Raw genomic sequence first — 23,243 nt, forward strand, 5'->3', positions numbered from 1 at the left:
AATTAAAAGTTATGGTGTGTTTGACAACGTTTCTGTATAATGTGTAAATTTGAATTTGTGAAATAACAAGTTTCACTTTGACTGGAAGCATTAATTCAAATGGTCTAATTCTGTTCTGTATGGGGTTTTCCATTTCACTTAAAGCCCTTTATAGCTATTAGCTAAAACACCTCATTTTTAGCCAAAACTAGGTTTTTCAGATTGGTTTGTACAAGGGATAATCCTCAAATAATTGGGGGGATGGGGGGTGTCCTTAAGTTTCAAAAACTGAAAACCTGGAATCTAGCTTTCTTCGTTCTCAGAAAAAGACTATTTTGTGTTTTGTCTCTGTTAAGTGTGAGCTTCTGTTTCACTGCCTTAATATAGTGGTAAAAACAACTTAAATTACTTTATAATGCAGCTCATAGCTAATACTTGTGAGGAAATAGAAAATACAGCTTTGTTATTTTTGATTCTTCTCTTCTTTGAGATATGTGGATGATAAGCAGTTCTTTTCACAATTCTCATATGAATTAGGTTCCAGTGTTTTATTTCTTGGTTATTATTAGTAGCAGTAATTACAGTGATCTTTCTTTGCTGTAATACACGTAAAGTTCTGCATATTTGCATTTTCAGTATTTTGTTTCCCTGTACATTTGGTAGTATCTCTAATTATATAGTATGTTATTAAATAGGGCAACTAACTAGATCAAAATGAGATTTTAGCATAAAATTGTATCAAAATACAACTTATTCAAACCCCTTTTTCTAATTATATTAAACTTGTTTCCATCCATAGCTATACATTGTTTTCCATATGTGAAAAAGCGCATTCCAGTAATGTACCAGCACCATACTGATTTAAACCCAATTGAAGTAGCCATTGATGAAATGAGTAAAAAAGTTGCAGAACTTCGGCAGCTTTGCTCTTCAGCTGAAGTAGATATGATCAAATTGCAGCTGAAGCTGCAAGGAAGTGTCAGTGTTCAGGTAAGACCATAGATTTTGTCATTCAGCTTCTTGACACTTGCTTCTGTCCTTGAAAAATTATACAAGTAGCATTTCATCATTAGTGTCTATTCTGTACATTCAGGAATGTTCTAAATAAGAAATATGCTCACTGTTTGCAGTTATTTCCAGAATAGGAAACTAATAAAAATATTTCAAATAGACATGGATCATGGACAGTTACATGAAAGGATTAAGATTCATTTCTGGAATCTAAGGTGGGCTGAGCCCCACCAGATTTTGGTGTAAAGCTGAAACTACTATAAAATAGTGAATTCCTATATGGAGACGAATGTGTTCTGCCAAGATGTAGGTCTGTTCACAGTAAGTTCAACATGCTCATTATTGCTTTTGTATTTTGGTAAGATCCTGATGAAGGAGTGCCAAAATACAGGAAGAAATAGTAGGAAATCTCACTGTGCAACATTACATTTTGCCTAAGGCAAGCAAGAACTGAATGTATAAAGAAACCATCAGATTCACCAGAATAGGGTACATAAAGCAGCTGTTGCATGTGCAAATCAATATGGTAAGGGTCTGAAGAATGCAATGACAAAAGTGCTATTCTGTTACTTCTAATTGGTTCAAATCAAAGGAACAGTATACACGGTCATGAACTTTTGTCGTGTTGAAGAGAAAAGGGAAAAAAAAAAAACCAAAACAAACCAACAAACCAAGTTTCCAGAATCAGCAAGTGGTCAAGCTACCATTGGGTCTCTTACTGTTAATGTAAAAGAATGAGTCAGAAATCACTGAATCCACTTTTCATGTAGCTGCCATAACACAAATTTCTGCTAATTATTGCAGAATTTTCAGCTCGGAAGTTTTCAATAGATAAGCTAAATCTACTACTGTTTGCTCTGCTTATTTTTCTAATTTTCCCACCCTAGTTTCATAAACAGGTGACAAATTGGCAATATTAGTTGTTACATTGCCACATCATCAAAGTGGTTTCTTCGTGTCAGGACAGGTGCTGTATAGACCTCTTATGTTCCAACTGTAGCAGTTTTCTTATTTCATTAAGTCCAGCTTTTCTGAAATCAATGTGTTCTAAGAAAAACAAGTCAGACACCTATAGTACCTGTTATTGCTAGGACAGTATGTCAGAGAATTGACTTTACTTTGTAATTCTTGTTCTTTTTAGGTTAATGCTGGTCCATTGGCATATGCAAGAGCTTTCTTAGATGACACAAACACCAAAAGATACCCAGACAATAAAGTAAAGCTACTAAAGGAAGTTTTTAGGTATGGTTTCTTTGGGCTTTTTTTGGGGGGGTGGGGGGTGGGGGGGGTGGGGGGGCGGGGAGAAGACTGACTTTTTTTTTTTTTTTCAAGAATGATAACATAAGAATTTTTTAAAAAACTTTTAGAGTATTCTGATTACATTGAAAACATATTGAAGCTGGCATTTTGAATTAATTTTTTGGATTTTGTTTTCCTGATTGAGATTTTTTTTATTATCAGGCAATTTGTTGAAGCTTGTGGGCATGCTCTGGGTGTAAATGAACGACTTATAAAGGAAGATCAGTTGGAATATCAAGAAGAAATGAAGGCCAACTACAGAGAAATGGCAAAAGAGCTTTCTGAAATAATGCATGAACAAGTATGTGCTGAAATTGAATTATATATATGACATTAAGAATGTAGCTGTAATGTGAAGCCACTAGGAAAATTGTAATGTGAAGCATTATGTTAAGCACACATCATTTGTATAATACTTTACACAAAGGGATTGTTTCCTTTTATTTTTTCTTCCAAATGGAGTGTAAGCATATCATGGAATTGTGGAACTTTTTTTTCTTCTGTTTGTGAATTTTCTGCAGATGATTTCTTGACCTTCAAAATTAAGTCTTCCTCATTAAGAAAGTATATCTGGCACCACCCTGTCTTTTTGGTAGGAGAGGGAGACTACAGTAAAGATAAAACAAATTTAATGCCATGAATATATATGTCACTTATACTTCGTATGTGTAGTTATAGGAGTCTGTATTCAGTGACCCAAAAAGCTCATTTTAGTCTATACTTCCTGGTAACTATAGGTGGATTTGATCTGCAGGTTTAGCCCTTTTTCTTTAAATTTTAGAGGTATAAGGATTTACTTTTGCAACAAAGAATTAAACATCTTTGAAGAGGTATTCCAACACATTTTCTTGAGGAGAATCCACTACAGACAAGCTGGAGATGTGGGAGAAGAAAAACCAGAACTCTCATGGAGTGAGATGTAGGACCTTGCATCTGGGATCTATGGTAGAAATGTCTCCTGACCTCAGAGGCAAGGATTTTATTTCCAGGAGGACAGGGAGGGCTGAAGATTTATGCTTGATCCCTGCCTTACCGACATTTTTATTCATCACTTCAGGTTCCTTCTCTTTCATCTGCTGTTATTTGTATAATCTTTTCCCAGAGCCATGGAGTGACTCATAGTACTTAACCCTCAAGACTTGTATTTTCTGGCCCGCAAAAAATGCCTGTGTTTTCTGATAATATTTTACCTTACAAATACACATGTCTATGAGACTTCCTCAGATGTATGACCATAATAGCAACTTTTCTTAGTCTAGGAACCAATGCATCCTAGTCTAGGTAACCAGTTGATAGAAGGAGAGGAGCTCTGAGTTTCTCTTGTCCATACAAAAACTATCTGCTTTACTCAGAAATCAAATTGTACAGGAAATAGCAAGCTTGAGACCTACCTGAGGCATTCAGTCTAGCTGACATTTAAACGCTTTGTTAATCTTCCAGGTATTTTTCAGGATTGCATCCTTCAGATGTACAATGGCTTTACCTATTTACTATTTGTTGACATCTCTAAATTACTGTATTATTATCTGAGAAATACTTGCTTAAAAAGCTGGTCAGCTTGCTGATTTACAGCTTTTCCATAGGCTTATCTAAGAAAGATTTGCCTTTTTTCTACCCTTGCTTAGATGGTGTCCAAAACTTTTAGGGTGATTTTTTTTTTCTGTGCAAAAATGTCAAATGTCTGAAGTTTAATCATGTGCTTTCTTGCTTTTCATTATTCCCTGATGTGTTTTTCTCAAGTGCTGTGCTATGAGTAGCTTTGTGCTCTGATGTAATTATGGTGAAGCACAAGAATACATCAAGCACATAGGTTTTATTTTCATTCTCATGGGGAAAAGTTTACCACAAAACTAACTTATTTTAACCACCAATGACTGAATATTATGAAACAAAGTTTGTAGGGAGTGATACCATTTTGTCAGAATCGGTGTGGGTTTTTTTTAAAAATAAACAACAAACAAACAAACCCACCCCCAAAACAACAGTCTATCAGATATGCATGTAGAGGAAGATAGTTTTGAAATATCCCTGGAACAGGAGAAGAGATTGCCTAGCTGACAAAAAAGGGACAGTTGGACTGTATTTCAGTGTGATGTATTGAAATGCAGAAAGCAGTGGAGGATTTTAGAAAGGATAACTGATTGGACGGCTGATTAAGATGAACAAGATATATAGGAGAATTAGACAGCTGTACAGAAGACCCCTTCAGAAAAGAGAGGAAACATTTTGGTTAAGTAATTTAATTATAAGGAAAATAAATGAAATATTAATATCATTCTGGTGTAGGAAAAAATAAAAGGATATAATGACAGTTTGTACACAAGAAAAAATACTTTGAACTCAATGCAAGATATATATGTTTAAAAAATGCTTGTGTGTGTGAGTTTCCAAAGATTGATCTTAAGAAAAAGCATGTAATGCCTGAAACGTCAGGAGTAACTCACACTATCTAAAAGTTATCAAAGAGAAGAAGGGGCAAACAACTGATACATCTAAGATTGTGTGAACAGAATATGAAAGTACAGCACTGACTGCATGAATGTGTACTATTAGCCTATCACTGTGTTCTTTTTATACAAATGTAATTAGTTGTAAATAATTGAAACATGCTATGTTGTTGGGTGGTTGGGGTTCTTTTTAAATTAGATTGATCACTCCCCCGAAGGCTTAGAATCATGAGGCTCTTCACTGAAATCTTTAAGTGTCACCTTTATGTGCTTGCCTATTTCTGTAATTAGAAAAAGAGCTTCTCACAATATTTGTTCTAATATAATTGAAGAAACTATTAGCTGTCTTATAATAGTATGGGTTTTAAACAACTGCAAAAAGTTTGTTATTAAAAAATATAGAAAAGGATCTTAACAGATTTTTCTTTTTTTCTCCTCTGCTGCTTGCCAATATGATCAGATGGGATGGTAATTAGTTTTCTTTACTTCTGCTCTTAGTTTGTCTAATCTTTATATAACTTATTTTTTCCAATATTTCTAATCTTAGCATCATTAAATGTATAGCTGTTAAGAATTAATTGGTTTTGGTACTTCAGTAGTTTTTGGTGAGAAATGCTCAAATCATACATCTAAGTCAAGAAAAGAAAATTTTATAAAAGGCAAAAGGATGCCTATTGTTGTGAAACTCCCTTTGAAAAGTCAACAAGAGAAATATGAGAAGCTATCCAAGCTTCCTCTAGAGAGGACAGTGTAATACCTAAATTAGGAGAACTGATGTTGGAGAAATAACTGCTGCCCCCTTAAATCTAGTGGAGAATGGCTGGAAAGATTAACCATCCTCAAAAAGTTGTTCTGTGCAATTGAGAAAGTACTTGAAATTAAGCAGCACATTATGAAATTGGTTAGCTTGCTTAGAAATGTTTGTGTCATTTTGTAACATTTTTGTAAATACATGTTTTCTATTTTAAGATTACTCCTGTTGAAGAAAAGGCCAGTGTTATGCCTAATTCGCTACACATTTTCAACGCCATAAGTGGAACTCCAACAAGCACAACAGTTCACGGGATGCCCAGTTCTTCTTCAGTTGCATGATTGTTTTGTAACGGAAAGTATGTTTGTTTTTTAAAAAAATATGTGGATTTGCTTCATTGTGTGCAAACTCAGGATGATTTTGAAGCTAAATGTTGGGCACGTGCAAGCTGCATAATTCATATGAATGTCTGAGCACACAGCAAATAGCAGTTACTGGTAATAGTCTTTTAGAGTAAGGGAGGTGCACATATATTTTCTAATCTTGCTGGTAACATTTAAAAGTATTCATAATGTCATTGCAGAAGCGCGTGTTGGAAATTATAAAGTTGAAGTTAATTTCTCTTTTTCATTAGAAAGTATTATTAAAATGAATTGCACATTACAAAAAAGTGTTGTAGGATGTAATTTTGCAGATATGTAACATTCAGGTGTTCTTTTTGTGTATGGTACATAGAGATTGATTCCAAGTACAAGAACTATTTTGGGGCTAGACAGAGACACTAGTTTTTTGGGTTTAATGGAATTGACGATAGTAGTTTTTGTACCATTTGGCAAATTGTTGTGCTTTATTTTATACCTTGTTGCATTTTGGAGGTATGTGAGCTTAGATCTTATTAAACAACTAAATACAACCAAAGGTCTGTATTGATGAACACTGAGTTATACTACAATATCAATAGTAGTAAAATGTTATGTACATATTGTTTGTTAATACAGTCCATACAGTCTGTACATAAATGTATGACATTTCTAAGCATTTTTTAATATTCATACCAGCTCTTATCCTTCTGCTTTCAGTTTATTGTGAAAATTTGCTCATTCCAACTATATGCAGACTTTACAGTTCATTTATTCCTGTATATAAGTAAGTGCAATATAAAGATGTATACAGTCTTTGCTATGTTAGGTTTATATGCAGTTATTAAAAGAAAAAAAACTTTTTTGCCAAAGCAATGGAGTATGTAATTTGGTGATCATGGTTACTGTGGTAAATGGTGGTATAATTTAAAGCTTTTTCCATATTCTTATTCTTTTAAGACATTAATTTAGTAATTTTATATTTGGGGGAAATAAAGGTTTTTAATTTTATTTAACTGGAAGCACTGTCCTGCTGTAATTAAACATTCTGTACTACATCTATATTAAAAGAAAAAAGGTAGTTACTTTTCTCACTGTGTGCTCTGGTTTTTATTTTAAATTTATCCCGGAGACTGGGGAAAGATGAAAGCTTGATCAAAAAATCCTTGCTTTTTGCAACTTAAGTATGAGATGACATGCAGACACTCCTTGTCAGTAGAGGGAATTTAGTTTATCAAAGACATAAGTTTTAGATCCACCACATTTGACTCAAGTAGTGTGCTACAGTAACCAAACATTGATACTTACCAGCACAGTTCATGTTAGGAAGTCTTCAAAACTTTTCAGCACATGACAGGACAAGTCATCTTTTACTTATGACCCAAGGTTTACTATCATTTTCTGTAGCATAGCATGAAACTCATGTTGCCATTACTCATCAAAGGATTTTCCAAAACAGCTCGTCCTGGCAGTGAAATGCTGCGTAACTGCTTTTTCCAATTATATTTCTGAAACAAAATTCCTGTTTGTTTAAAATTCTTTTCCTTAAACAAACAAACAAAAATCCACCAAAAAACCAGCCAGAGATAAATACTTCTAGACAGTAAATCCATAATGCTGTGTTGAGAGACAGTCCCCTTTCTCCCCCTTTACCCTATGTGCTTTCACTTTGTGTTCATTTGTGGAAATGGGTGTAAGAATACTTTGTTATCTGTCAGTGTAGTTATTCTCAAAAGGTATTTCATTATTAGAAAATACTCTGTAAAATTGTTTTGCTGTTCAGGAAGATTTCTGTATCAATATATTAATAGAAATTGTGTACGTCATGGTGTCTGCTTGCAATTACCCCACTTTTTCTAACTTCCCCGTTGCCCTGGGAACAGAACTGACGGTTTCCTACAGTTGTACCACAGGTTTTGCACTGAGACCTCAACTTGATGGACTTGTATCTGCTAACCAACCTACAAATGTAGTATGTATTCGTAATTGAATATGTATCTACATATATTTATGTACATCTAAATATATGTGTAACTTTTGCTTACTTGCTGAAAGTTGGCCTGTGAAAAAGTAAGATGTCCTTGACAAAGGTTGACATAGGATTACATAGGGTAGTATTAATGATTGGCATGTGCTCTACAGACATCTTGTTTATAATCTTACATGATGCATTCATATGAGAGAACACACCCTCATGTATTTTTTTGGTGTTAGTTATGCTAAGATTCTAATTGTTGGGTTTTATCTCCTGAATAATTTATTCTGTATCTGCCACCCTTTTCTGTTGTTACTTCTGCAACATGTAAATGAAGTCCTAGTATGGGTTATTTTATGTATAAAGACTTGAGATCTGTACTGGCTTTGTCTGGGATAAAGTTAATTTTCTTCACAGCAGCTGGTATAAGGCTATGTTTTGGATTTGCTGAAAACAGTGTTGATAACACAGGGATGTTTTAGTTGTTGCTGAACAGTGCTTACATGGTGTCAAGGCCTTTTCTGCTTCTTACACTGCCATACCAGCAAGCAGGCTGGGGGTGCACACGGTAAGTTGGAAGGGAAGACAGCCAGGAGAGCTGACTCCAACTGACCAGAGGGATATGCCATTCTCAGTAAAAAACTGGAGAAAGTTTGCCAGGGCAGCAGCTGGGGACTGGCTGGGCATTGGTCGGCTGGTGGTGAGCAGTTGTGGGTTTTTTTGCATAATTTGTTTTTCTTGGTTTTGTCTTTCTTGTCTTTGCTTTTCTTGGTTTCATTTTGGTTTTTTACATATGAAATTGTATTTATTTCAACCCACAAGTTTTCTTACATCTACTCTTCTGATTCTCTCCCCTGTCCCACTGCAGGGGAGTGAGTGAGTGGCTGTGTGACATTAAACCACAACAGTCCTTTTTGGCACCCAGTGTGGGGCTTGAAGGGTTTGAGATAACAGATATGACCACAGCATGTTAGAGGAAACTTACAATTATGTGTTTAACAGTTGCTGGTCACAATGTTGATTTACTTGGCACTGGTTTACTGGATCAATGCCATGCTCCCCTTTTTTTGCTGTATATAATGTAAGAGCATGTTAAAGGCTGTGTTTGACTTGCCACTTGCTGTACTAGCACTTGGCTGTGTGTTGCCTGAAGAACTATGATAAAAGCATTGGCCTTGACTCTAATCTAGTATTTGGGCCCTGCATTGCTGCCTTTCCTTCAGGAACCAACTCATGAAGACAATTAACAAATACGTTATTTCTCTTTTCTCCTCCGAGAACCAATCAATGGAGGGAGTGAAGGGCACTTTCCCCTTCTTTTCCTGCAGGGTAGATGTTTTCTCTCTTTTTACTACAGTATCTTGAGCATCCTTGGGAAACTGAAATACTCCTATTAGTATGTTTCAAGAACATATTTCTAGCTTTTCCTAAGGTTAACCAACTATTTAGGAATATCACATAAGGGTATGTCCCAAGGCAGTATGGTTATGGGCACCAAAGCACGTGTGAGAATATGGGCAGGTACCTAGAAGCGTTGTAATTTCTGATGGTCTGGGACTTCACCCCTGAAAAAGTGCAGGATCTTAATGAAGTGATAGGATGGTTGAAAAAAGGATGCCTTGGCTATGCCAGAGAAACAACTTATCATCCTATGCTGGGGCTTGACATATGGTCACCGAGCACTATTCAGCACCCTCAAGGGGAAGAGGAGGTTCTCTGGATCTGAAGACATACAAACGGGAGGCACATACAAACCAGGGACCCAGCCCTCAACTATATAAGTTGCACCGATAATTAAGAAGAAACTGAAAGCAGAAGTCAACTCATTTAGTAGGGGAGGAAGAAGCTTTTCCTGAGAGAAGGGAAGAGACAGGAATCATAAACAAGTCAGACACCACCTGATCACTAAATGAGCTGTGAGATAAGCAGAAACATTCCAGCCATCATCCAGGTGAGCAAATTACTAGCTGGTTTCTCCAAAGCTGGCATACTGGTGCCAGTAATCAGGAATTAGAAGGTCCTGAGTGATCACCATAGCCAGATGAAGCTCAAAGTCACGGACTAAATGAACTCAAGGGACATTTTACAGGGATGGCCCATAGACTAAGGGAATGATATCTGTGACACACATCTGTAGTGTCTTATACATGAAAGGATATAGATATTAATTAGCTAAAGCCAAGCTGTCTAAAAACAATTGCTTGCCTACCTTACCTTGGTTTCTTGTATTTTTTCTGTAGCTACTATATAATAATTGTATAGTTTTCTTCTTTATGTATGACAGTATTATAATCTATTTCTCTGTTTTTTATTAAAAATATTTTGGCTTCTCTTGAGTGGTTAAAGCTTCAAGAACAAATGAAGTATAAAAATTTCAATATGCATTAAACATGCACAGACAAGACTTTTAATATGAGCACAGTTTCAGAAAATTTGGAGCGAACAACTTTCTTGCATACTTCACCAGCAGATACTATATTGTTTTGTTTAATTTTTCAGGTCATTATTATGATCCCGGTTTTTTATCTGCACATGATACTGGCTGGCAGAGGTGATAGATTTAAATAGATAGTATTGCTTATGGAAGTGCTTCGGTGACAGCGTGACTAACTCTCCTGCTGGCCAATCAGTATGCACAGGGTGGCCAATAAATTAGCATCAGTTTAACTCAGAATAAGTGATAACATGGTTTCCTTCCCCAGAGGATAGTATTCTCCATAGTGTACTGTGGGTAGGTAGCGTATTGCAGAAAGACAACTGCATGTACTGCAGAGGAGAAGGGGTAAAGTCACAGAAATGAGGCGGCAAGTTGGGCTTAAGGCAAGTAGAGATGAGGGGGTGTACAGACGAATCAGGAAACTGGGCCTCTCTAATACATGTGCTACAAAAGTCTTTTTTCAAGAAGCTGAGCATGCTCTAGTTTACTGTTGCCATAGTTACAGATACAGCAGCAACTTGTAATGTGGTCTTGGGAGTCTTTGCAGGTAGTTTTCAGGCTGCACATGGTAAACATAATGTTAAATCCAACCATAATGTTATAAATATTCATATAGTATTTAAATAAATGGAATAATTTAAAATAAAACTGTATTTAGACTAATCTGGCTCTTCATGAAAACACCTAGACTAGTAACTCAGGAAAGCTTTTTTCTAATATCCAGTTTCTTTTATCTTTTTTTTTCTTTTAAATAAGCAAGACTTTTTTTCTTTTAAATAAGCAAGACTTATTTTCAGTAATCAGAAGACATGTAAGTCACCATCTGTCATGAAGACTTTGGGGAAGCTAACGTTCTGTGGTTTTTGTGAAATGAAAAATGTATTTAACTGTGCTCAGACTAGGGGTCCTGCAGCTTCTTGGACAAAGGGCAGAAAAACTGGAAACACTAGGCAAATAATGACTATAGTTGTCTCTGATATTTGTAGAAGTGACCTTTTTAACACCTTTAAAATATTTTGATGGAGACTTTTTCCTTTCTGAAGTATTATATTAAATGTGTAATGAGTTATTTAAAAGCCAGTTAGACTCCAAATATCTTTTGGTCTTGACACAATAAATTAATGTAAGGTATACCTAGTGATTAGGTAGTATTTCCCTTTTAAGTTAACGGTAATAGATAATGGGTTTTTTGCTAGCATTTTCTGTTTAAGGAGGAGCTTTATAATTTATTTTCTCTATGCAAAACTCATAATTATTTTTTCTACAAGAACAAGGTGTAGTAGATACCAGTAAAGTACCTTGGGAATGCTACACCTTGCTTAACTGATACCTGTTGTGAATGATGAAAAAGAACCAAAAGCTTTGCTAGCTGCATGGTTGTTTTGCTGTTTGGTTTACACTATAAAAGATAAGCTAGTTGGAAAGAGAGAAAAGAGGAGGCCAAAGGGATTTAGGTAAATAATCTTTCACCATGAATCCTTAGAGTATCTTTCTCTTTGTATGCATGGGCGATTCGGCTGCTACTTTGATCAAGCTTGAAGGTTTGGATGACCTTAGCTACCACTGCATGGCACTTGAAGGGATACCATACTTTTTAAAGCCAACATCTGGGTGGAGAAACTTTCTGTCTTGTGTTGACATGTCGTGATTTCTTGCCCCAAATACTGGATAATGCAGCCACAGAGCGCAGGTTTGCTGCATCCAGTTTAATAAAACATTGCATTAATTTAGCCAACACATGCCTGGTTTTAAATTACCTTTTTTTTTTTGTTCCTTTAAACTTTGTCTCTCTCAGTCCTGTTAGGTTCGTTGACACTGGATACCCAAACAGCAAGTGTAGCTTCCTGGGATGGTGGGTTTTGTAGCTAGTGCTATATAATTCTTTTTATGTTTGTCTCTGTGATACCAGACTGACAAAAATGTCAATGTTTGACTTGGCAAATTAAGATGGGGGACATGGAAATTGTGAACAAAATTGACAGAACTGCAGATAATAGACACTCATGTTCCAAAATAAATATTCTTTTAGGTTAGTTTAGTTTTCATTTAATATTTAAAGAACTGGTATAAGGTTTAACCAGCTTTACACAGACATAATTTTCAAATTAATGAAAATGAGACATCAGATTTTTTCAAGTGTATCAGGAAAAACAGATGTCTACCAGTCTAGAACATTTATCAAACTACACACAAACTATGTTCTGGTAACCACTGAATAAGTAAGTTTGAGCTGGTGTTTAGAGATAAAAAGTTCCCAAGGACATACAGATAACTAAAAAAAGAACCTTAGTTAAGCAAAACTCTTTAATTCTTGCTCATCCTGTAACTTGGAGAACTCTGAATGTTGCGTGGGGAGAGACAAGTCCAGAGCTGTATGTGATTCAGTGAAGCTTTAGTAGTCACCTTCACCACAGTAATCAATAACAAGGCACATAAGTGGACAAACACCTTTAGTAATTGGTCTAATAAAATGGAAGAATTATCAACACAGAACTATCTAGACTTTTAAAAGGCCTGTGACAAGAAAGAAATTTTCTGTTCAGCAGCAGCCTGTTGAGGTGGGGTTTTTTTCAGATTGCTTAAAACTTTTTTCTCCATCACCAGTGATGGATCCTTGTTCTGCATCCATAATTTGAAACAGCCAGATATTTTCTCTTCACACTGTGCTAGTAGACAGTAAAAATACGTAATAAAGTTTTGAAACAATTTATTTAAATGTGCCTAGAGTAGTTATGTGACTGGGATTTTTTTTTTTTTAATTACTTATTTACTTAAGAGAGATAAACTAGGGGAGGTTGACACCCTACACTAAAATTGATTGTTACCTGTTTTAGAAATACTGATAACTCTGACCCATAGGAACTGAAATAGAAATGCAGGAATGCACTGGCTGGTAAAGAATGAGGCAGCAGTTTGTTGGCCAAGAGCTGTGTTGTTAAAACTCAGCACTAGATGATTAACTTGCCCTGCAGATCTGCTAGGGATGACTCACAACCAATAGTAAAATATGCTTATTACAATATGCTTGTAGAAAACCATTTTACCTAAAAATACACAGCTGATTTGAATTATAGATTATTATAATTAAATAATTACCATACTGAATTTTAGTACATGGCTAGGAACCAGTGGTCAAAACTTGACAATATTTGCTACCAACTGGGAGAGAATAAATCTGTTCAGCTTCTTAGTTAAATAAATTGGTAAAAACTAGAAGCTTAAAAAAGAAGTTTACCAGTTGGATGCAAAGTTATGACTGCAAGAGAGGAAATACTTTTCATAGAATCATAGAGTGGCTTGGGTTGGAAGGGACCTTAAAGGCCATCTAGTTCCACCCCCCCTGCCATGGGCAGGGACACCTTCCACTAGCCCAGGTTGCTCCAAGCCCCGTCCAACCTGGCCTTGAACACTGCCAGGGAGGGGGCAGCCACAGCTTCTCTGGGAAACCTGTGCCACTGTCTCACCACCCTCACAGTAAAGAATTTCTTCCTTATAGCTAATCTTTCAGTTCCACTTTCAGTTTAAAACCATTACCCCTCATCCTGTCACTACATTCCCTGATAGAGCCCCTCCTCATCTTTCCTGTAGGACTCCTTTCAGTACTGGAAGGCCGCTATAAGGTCTCCCTGGAGCCTTCTCTTCACCAGGCTGAACAACCCCAACTCTCTTAGCCTGTCCTCATAAGGAAGATGCTCCAGCCCCCCGATCATCTTCATGGCTCTTCACTGAACCCTCTCAAGCAGGTCTTATGTAGGGGGCCCCAGAGCTGGACACAGTACTTGCAGGTGGGGTCTCACAAGAACGGAGTGGAGGGGGGGAATCTGACAATTTGACAAACTGAGGATAATGATGAAACACTGGCAGTCAAACCCCAGATTTTTAAGTGGAAAGAAGAGGAAATAAAAACTGAAGTACAGAAAATTGCTAAGAAATTTAAGATGTTGATTGTAAAAAATATACCTCACACATTATGATATTAAGACATTTTGCTGAAATGCTAGCTGCAATATAGCCTAATTACTTAACAGGTGGTCAAAAGTTAAATTTTTAAGTGTGGAGATATATTTAAAATGGATATGTTCTATCTTTAGAAACAGTGACAAAACCATGTTATTGCAGGAAGATAATTTCATAGGTCCATTATAATCTAACATAAATTTATTTCTATCAGGTATTTGGTATCTACAGGCCTAAAAACTGAAACGGAGCATAGTAAGAGTTGACCGAAAGGTGCTGGCCTGCTACTGTTCCTTCACAAGAGATCTCTGAGCACAGAAACTATGGAATAACTTTCATGTTGTCCCTATGTTGAGAGAAGGCATGTGGGGTGATGACATACTTGTTGTCACAGTACTGGTGTGAAACACCACACTGGGAGCTGCAAGAGCAAAGAAATAAAATAGGCTTATACAGGAAAAGGGATCTGGTCAAACAGCTATCCTCTTCCTCTGCAGAAACTATAAATTTAGAGGTTATTTTGTAGTTCATTGACTCTGTGCGATAGGAAATTAATTTGACAAAATTCAACTTGAGACCAAGAAGGAAAGGGAAGGTTGTATTTTTTAATCTTTTTTTTTTTTTTTTTTTACAGGGGGAGGGGGGTGGCTTTTGTTTTGATTATTAAACTACCTTTATCTCAACCCACCAGTTATTGCACTTTTACCATTCTGATTCTCTTCCCATCCCACTGGGTGGGGGATGAGCTGCTGGCTGAAGTTAAACCACAACATCCTTCAGCTATTACAATGTGACTTTCCATCATAGCCTTGCTCACCTCATCCCCCATAAACCATAGGGAAGGTTGCTACCTGTTGTTTGTGTTTTCTCGTGAAGGTATCTTTATGGCTACAGCCTTTCTTCCTGCTGGGATAACAAGGAGCAGACTAGCACATACGGTGTGCTGCAACCCTGCTACCATCCTCCCATTATCAGACCTGAGGCCTTCTGCTGACAAGACGAGCTGCTGTGGCCTTATCAGAGCTCAGGCCTCCTGGTCTTGATGTAAACAGCACATTCCTCAGTGTTGACCAGTTTAATTGCTGTTAATCACATCTTTGGTTATCAATTCATGCTGTTCCTTCAACCAGTGCTGCTGCTTCTCATTCTTTCACATAAAAAATTCCCTCTCATATTTCATTGGAACCAATTTTAATGTTTCTGTTTCAGTTCCCCACAGCATCACGCAATAGCTCGATATGAGTGGGCCATTATAATAGAGTGTATGTCCAAACGCTGAAGTGCAGCCTGGCAAGTGCTTTTAGAGACCACTGATGGAAAATACTTCCCAAAAGTATTCGTGTCATAGTGGTATATTCAGTGTTTTCACTGGTGTGCCAGAAATAAATTTAAAACCCTGCCAATTTAATTTGCATGAAAACTAAGGTTCAGTCTCTCAGATTGTAATTGCTCCAAACCAGGACCTTTAAATATAGGACGCTAGTTTTATCACCTACAAAGTCATACTTCTAGGAACAAGAAATTAAAATTAAATGTACACATTGCCTCTTGGAAAACAGCACCAGTGAAAAGGATTTAAGGATTGCTCTGAACATAGAGCTTCCTATAAGTGATGTAATTCTGGCGTGAAGAGGACTGATGCAGAAAGTGAATGTAAACAGAATATACCATGGTGGTTTTACACCCTGCCCTACACCACCTGTGAAACCACTCTGATACTGGGCAGACACTGGGGCTAAGGTTTTAAAATGCTGAACTGAAGCATTTATGCAAGAGTCACAAAAAATCAAGGAATAGAGGAAAATCTTATACAGTAGGAGATCTGGGGAACAGTGTTGTGATTTACCAAGTAGAAAATTTAGAAGGGTTGTACAGTACAAAAGCAATCTTGCCAAAGAGCATAGTGGATCCTGCAAGGCTTTTTTCATGTGATTAAGGAAGACATAACAGAGATTAGATGTTGAAGCTAGGCAAATTCAGATTAGAAATTCAAATCAGGCTCTTAATCCCCATTAACCACTAAATTGAACACTATAGATGGTGCTGAGTTCCAAAGCTCTGGGTGTCTTCTGTCAGATATTCTTTACAGTAAGGGGATGTTATTTATTTAATTACTTATTTCAGGTATAGGTAACCTGTGGTACAAAGCTCAGGCTGTGTGCATTAGTTCAGAGCTAATGGTCCCTCTTAGGTCTAAATGCGGAAGCCAAAATTTGAAAAATAGTATGAAATTATTAGCTGTCTTAAGCTAATGTTAATTACTATTAACTTGTTCCATTTCACGGCTATTTTATAACATTCTAGAAAAACAGATGCGTGTAGTCTCTAACACAATAATTTTAGGAAGTGGTCTTATTGTTGACTGGGTATTCATTCAGGACAGCATGTTGTTCCTTATCAAAAAAAATTGTGTTCAGCTACCAGATTTCAGCCAGGTGTTAGCAGAAGCTTGTACTGCAAGCACTAGGGAAGCAGTTGACAAGCAAGTATATGCTAGTACTTCTAGCGTTCGAAGGTATTTGAAATGCTTGTAAGTGAAGAAATGCCTGGGGTGCTCATTTGAGAGAAAGGTGTCGTGTGTGAATGATCTAGAACTTCAGTCTTGTTCTTTTCCTCTGCCTCCACCTTTCAGGTAGCAGTGAGAAAGTGACTTTTTTTTAATCTCAGTTTTGGGTGGTACCTACCAGTTTCTACAACAGTTAAACCATTTGGTCCATGCTGTATCAAAGTTGGATTTTGTCTAATCCTGTTAAAAGAAATAAGGCCCTGGGTTGAAATTCTTAGATCCTGGAATTCCTCGATCCAATATCATACCTGAGGTGTCTTGTGTCCTAATCTGTCATTTCGAAACTGTTCTGACTTCATATAACCTTTTGATGGTGCACTGGGAACAGCTACAGGCTTAAACCTTTTCCTGTTTCTTGGCTGACAGCTGTTCTTGGTCAGGTTACAGATATCTGACTGGGGCTCTACTAAAAATTGAGTTAATTAAAATTAATAGGCACATGAAAAATTCCACAATATATTTTATTGTCCTCTTCACATGTAAAAGTCATTTATTGATCTGTGGTCCTCCTAGAGCTCATAAGTCTTTCATTTCAGCTTTTTTTCCCTTTTCCTTTTACCAAATTTCAAGTCACCTACATATGATTAAATTTCATTGGAGTTATTGGTCAAACAGTTAAATGATAGAAAGCCTTTCAATTCAACCTGATTCAACTCCCTTTTCTTAATCTACTTGTCTTATTTGTCTATTTTAATTAATTTGGATTCCTTTCAATTAAGATATTAATACACATCAGCTTGACTCTATCCTTAGCTAATTATGTCACTATATGTAAATTAAGACATGAACAGATCTCCTTTTTTCCTAGCAGGATGTGTTATACGGCTGTTGAAACTCTTGCCCAATTTCTTGTTGAAATTCTTGCCCAAAACCCACACTAAAGTGTCCTTTACCTTTTTGTATATATTGTATGCAATTTATATGTATAATTGTCATCAGAACAATTTTTCAGATCCCGTATTTAACAATACCTGATATATATTTAACAATACCTGATATATATTTTATTTATTTATTGGTGATATAAGAGGGGAAAATCTTAGGTTAAGCTGCAGTGTCATCCAGCTTCCTGACTTTGCCTCAAGGCCTTACTCCTCCCCTCTCCCTAGGAGAACCAGGCCACTAAATAAAAAATTGGCTGTATTTTACCATCTCTATTCCTTCTGTCTGTCCTGATTACAAAATATGTCAGGCTGCTGTAAAAAAAAAAAAAAAAAAAAAAAAAAAATTATTTACAACAATAAAAGTTAAATAGGTAGTTAAATAGCACCTCTCTGTCCCAAATAATTTAAAAAACAATTCATATGATTTCAGCTTCACCCCGATACAAAATGCGGCAACACCTGTTAGGAGGATGTGGCAATGGTTTCATAATGTATAACTGCATTGCACAACATCAGGAGTGAAAAATAGATGTTTGATTGTAAGAAGGGAGAAGTCAGGCACAGTATATCCCTTCTGCCAGGACTAACCTTTCAACCTGACTTTTGTGCCAGTTAATTTTCAGCTGTCTGGCTGCTGAGATACTGTTGGTGCTTGCTTCTGTCTGTACTGTAGCTTCCTTTAGATAAGGTCTCCCTTTAGGGAGGCTGCTCGCTGGTCTTTCTCCTCACCAGTCCATCTGCAAGGCCCTGTCTCAACACTCCTCTTCAGCCATTCTCCATTCTCTTCAGGCCCAGTGGCCTTGTTGTCTTCCCTGCAAATAAGCCATGTAGCCAAAGTCCTTTACTGTGTTCAGTTCCTCTTTCATAACACGTGTCAGCACCGTTTAGGCTTAGAAAATAGCCATGGTCAGCATCAGACAGAACATCGCCTTGATCATCATTCCATTGTCCCAGTTCAGCTCAATATGTTTAAGGTGAGCCAGACACAAATATTTTGAACTGTGCACTGTGCAAAGATGTCTTAAATCTCATCACAATACAACCTTACGAGGGTTGTCTTGCACGAGAGATTGGTCTTCCTGCTCGTTAATGACCCCACGCAAAAAGGTGGCATGTCATTGAGAATCTTTGGTGGGGCAGCATCCATATCTGTACAAAGTTTCTGATGATACAGGATTTTTTCTGTAGTGGGCAATGTTTGCCCTATGAAAAATCTGTGATCTCAGCTGAGTACAATTAGATGCTTTTTCTGGAAGGTTTTGCAGGGGTCCAGAGAAGGTCATCACGGGTTACTGGTTGGAGTATTGGAAGTCTCAGGCAGATACCCAGCATCAGATGTTCCCAAGTGAACTATAAAGGAAAACTCAGCGTGAATACTAACAAAACCAGCTACAGCTGGAAGGCCTCATTAGGAGTTCCTCTTATCTGATAAGAGAAAGAAAAGGAAGCCGTTGTAATAGGACACAAAACCAAGAACTTCTCCTTGTCTCCAGGAACTGTGAGTGAATGGATGTGGGAGCAAGAGGATGATACCATGTTCCTTGACCATGTTTTCTCATCTACTTTTAGAAAAAAAGATTTTTTAAAAAGATAATAAAAAAGAATAAAATTAATCTTTTTCAATAAAAGCATTAATATATCTGTGGATACCTCTTACACCAATAAGTATTAGAGAGGTTGTAATAAATAAGCAACTTGATTTTATCAGAAAGAAGGTTACAAAGTACAAAGCTATTCGATATGTACACCATAATGAACCAAGTATTCCTGTTTCTTCTTTTCTGCTTGGACAGACTTGATTTTTTTACCAAAAGACATGTATTACTGCAGCAGTAGCAGAACTTGGTAAAGAAAGTATTTCTGATCAATATTGCATTTTTAAAAAGGAAGGTAACGATGTACTAGAAACTCGTATTCACAAAGAAGTACTTTCTAGTAATAGTATACAAGCTTCACATATATATAGCAAAAGTATCGAAGTTTTACTCAAGTATTGAAACAGGTAAATGTGGGCTCTGCTCTAGTACCTGCTTCAGCTGAAGCATCTGCAGTTCTGGAGGGATAAGCCTGGGTTAACTTCTTACGCACAAACTGATTCTCAACCACTCCTGTTCAAGTGATTTGTGTAACTTATGCTATATTTGTTCTCTAAAAAATTATTTTATAGCCTGTTACTAAAATTCTCATGTCTTAAGGGTTTTCCATAACAACGAGCCCTTCCATTTTAGGCTACTTTTTTTAGAGCTTTTACCTGTAACTAGGTAAGAGTGTTTTAAAGAGCTTTGCTCTCAACCAGATATAACTGCTTGTTTATGTAAGAAAGCACTATATTACAGGCTAATCTGTTCCACATCAATTTCCAAAGAAAAAAATAGATATTTATTCTTGCAAGCCCTTTTTTTTTTTTTTTTTTTTTTCTCCTTTTCAACAGAGATTGTAGGTACATATTGCTCTGCACTGGTTTTACATCACAAGGGACTGTTTCCATTATAGAAAATGTTTCTTTTATATATAGTGTATCTGTTGTATAGGTTGAGCAATTTGAAATCTTTTAAAAGAAAGTTTTTCATGTAGCATGTGTGTGGGATCTCAAGACTTCCAATGTGCTAACTCCATGATCTCATTATAAGAAGACTTAGACAATTTTGAGTGCAAGGTATCACCATATTATATAGCATTCTTAGAGTAAAGAAGTATAAAATTTTCTGTGTGAAAATCTGATTAATATCTACAAAGGTTCATAACATGTTTTTACAGACAGAAAACTGTGTGGGAAATTTAGAGGTGTCAGTGGGTCAATAGCAAAGAAATAATTAAATTTTGAATACCTGTTTTGAACCATTGGGCCTGTTACCCTCTGATTAATAACAGCTCTTTCTGTAAAACTTGTTCATTTATAAAAATTTGCAGTAGAAAAATAAATACAAACTCTGCAAACTTTGACAGTTAAGAGAGTAGTGAAAATTAACTATTGATCAATATAGTGGGCAAGATACAACTTTTGAATAAACAGCATAATATTTTTAAACAATTTTATTTCTCGTTTAGCTAACTGCAGGTGTTTGAATAAGTCTTGAATAAGTTTCAGTAAGTCTCCTGAAACTTCAGCTATATCTTCAAATGTCTTTTTTAGCATTGGATAATCAGCATTCTGAAAATGCGACATCTGCAACAAGAAAAAAACATTATATACGGCTGTCATGGTTGTATTTGGTGTTTATATTTGATTTAATTGAACATTCCTCCCATCACAAAAGGGTAAGTGAATTATGAGTGGCAGAATTTGGTTTACTTTTCAGTATCATATTTAGGGGGGTATTTAAACAATTATAAACATGTTTGTGATCCTTACCTTTTCCACAAAGAACAGCCATGCTTACCAGAAGAACTGGAGACTGCAAGACCTCAATCACACATTACACCCTTAATCCTTCTTCCCATCACAACCTTCCCTCAACAACAGTTTCAGGCAGGAGGTTGAGAGATGGGGATTTGATTCCCAGTCTTGTGAGAGAAAGAGGGATCAGAGATGAAGCAGAAAGTAGACCACCCCACTGGAGGAAAAGGACCTGCTTCCCCGCATTGCTGTTCTTTAAAACATTAGCTCAGATATAGATATCAAGATGTTTTCTGTCTAGAGCTGCTAAAAAGTGAGTATTTTCATTCACTCTTTGCAGGATAGGTTTTGGTACCAAAACTGCAGGCAAATTAATTACAGAATTAAAATCTCTGTATTACTGATGATACTTCTCCGATGAGGACAATGCTAGAAGGCCATATACAAACTTTTTTGCATGTAGATTGTCAATTATCTTTCATTCAGTTGTTGGGACCTCCATGAGCCACTTCTGACAAATGGAATATATTTGAACACATAAGAAAAATACACACTTAAAAAACCCCAAATGGCTGGGTGTATTCCAAAGATGAGTATATCCAGAGCAGGAAGAAGTCCTACCATTTTGAGCAGCATTTGGTAAGCTCCCAGGATTAGCTTTTGACCTGACCTGAAAATATGGGAAAGTGCTTCTTGTTTTCTACTTCTCTCTCTGGTTCTTCTCAGAAGACTACAAACTCCTGTTTCTTGGAAAACTCATTATGTTGAGGGAAGCAGCAAGTAACCCAGCAACAGGTTACACTGACATACAGCACTAGGTTATCTACATGCCGCAGTTTCAGTTTATGAAAGATATTATGTAATTTTAGGTGGTTTATGTACTGTTGTATTGTAACCTTACCTTTGTACTGAATGTATTTTACTCCAATGTCTTTGCAAGAATCTGTTGGGTTTGGATTCTTCTCTTCTCTTCTCTTCTCTTCTCTTCTCTTCTCTTCTCTTCTCTTCTCTTCTCTTCTCTTCTCTTCTCTTCTCTTCTCTTCTCTTCTCTCCTCTCCTCTCCTCTCCTCTCCTCTCCTCTCCTCTCCTCTCCTCTCCTCTCCTCTCCTCTCCTCTCCTCTCCTCTCCTCTCCTCTCCTCTCCTCTCCTCTCCTCTCCTCTCCTCTCCTCTCCTCTCCTCTCCTCTCCTCTCCTCTCCTCTCCTCTCCTCTCCTCTCCTCTCCTCTCCTCTCCTCTCCTCTCCTCTCCTCTCCTCTCCTCTCCTCTCCTCTCCTCTCCTCTCCTCTCCTCTCCTCTCCTCTCCTCTCCTCTCCTCTCCTCTCCTCTCCTCTCCTCTTCTCTCTCCTCTCCTCTCCTCTCCTCTCCTCTCCTCTCCTCTCCTCTCCTCTCCTCTCCTCTCCTCTCCTCTCCTCTCCTCTCCTCTCCTCTCTTTTCTTTTCTTTTCTTTTCTTTTCTTTTCTTTTCTTTTCTTTTCTTTTCTTTTCTTTTCTCTCCAACTCCCTTAAGGGGAAAATGGGCTGAGCTACTATCAGGAAGTGCAAGCAGATCCAAATAATAGCAAATCCTGGGCTTTTCAAGCCTAAGCAGGTAAGGGGGCAGCCCTGTTTTAAAAGCTAAAAGAACAAAGTAATTGAATTGTGTTGTGCTGCTTACTGGGAATCAGTTTCTCAAGAGAGTACCAAGAACAAAGAAAATAAAAATATAACTGCATATGTCAGTAGTAACACTTTTTTTTTCTAATTTGGACAAGTATAAAAAAAAAAATAAGGAGGCCGTCTAGAGAAGGTTAGAGGTGCTACTAGAAAAGACCAAAGAGAAGTAGAGAGGCAGAGAAGCCCTCAGAGATACCACAGTGTGTATATGATGCTTTTGTTGCTTCACGAGCGAATCCATATTGTCCAGTGCCATCTCAGTATTTCTTGCTGCCATAGGCCAAACTCCATTTGCAGAAGTGGGGGTCCAGGCAAGGGCCTGAGAGTGCAAAAGAGAGAGCAGGAGGGGTGAAAGTGTTTGGAGGCTGGGAGACACTTCACAAGGGAAAATGATGTAGTGGATTTGGGGTGGTTATTCACAGCCGATGAAGGACCTGGGAGGTCTCAAATGAATTTTCACTGAGGCTGTGGGCAACAAGAGCTTCTCTCTTTTTAAGCACCTCATTGACCACCTACCCAGTTTAGCGAGCTACAGATGTTCCTGTGCCTCTCTCAGACCCTACTCCCCTTCAATGTGGGACCTCCACCA

General features: G+C 37.1%; 1 protein-coding gene across 15 annotated transcripts in view; it reads left to right on the forward strand.

Annotated features, from left to right (window-relative positions):
- DOCK9 (dedicator of cytokinesis 9) overlaps positions 1-6,937 on the forward strand; it is a 132,418-nt gene extending 125,481 nt beyond the window's left edge. For all 15 annotated transcript variants that reach the window (XM_074911045.1, XM_074911030.1, XM_074911054.1 and 12 more), the window contains 4 exons: positions 779-969; positions 2,132-2,232; positions 2,452-2,590; positions 5,706-6,937. In XM_074911045.1, coding sequence (XP_074767146.1) covers positions 779-969; positions 2,132-2,232; positions 2,452-2,590; positions 5,706-5,828 — 554 coding nt within the window. In that variant the 3' untranslated portion in view covers positions 5,829-6,937. The remainder of the gene's footprint in view (positions 1-778; positions 970-2,131; positions 2,233-2,451; positions 2,591-5,705) is intronic.
- Positions 6,938-23,243: the final 16,306 nt, after the last annotated feature.

Source organism: Athene noctua, chromosome 1 (genome assembly GCF_965140245.1).
Source record: "Athene noctua chromosome 1, bAthNoc1.hap1.1, whole genome shotgun sequence".
NCBI classification, from domain to species: Eukaryota; Metazoa; Chordata; class Aves; order Strigiformes; family Strigidae; genus Athene; species Athene noctua.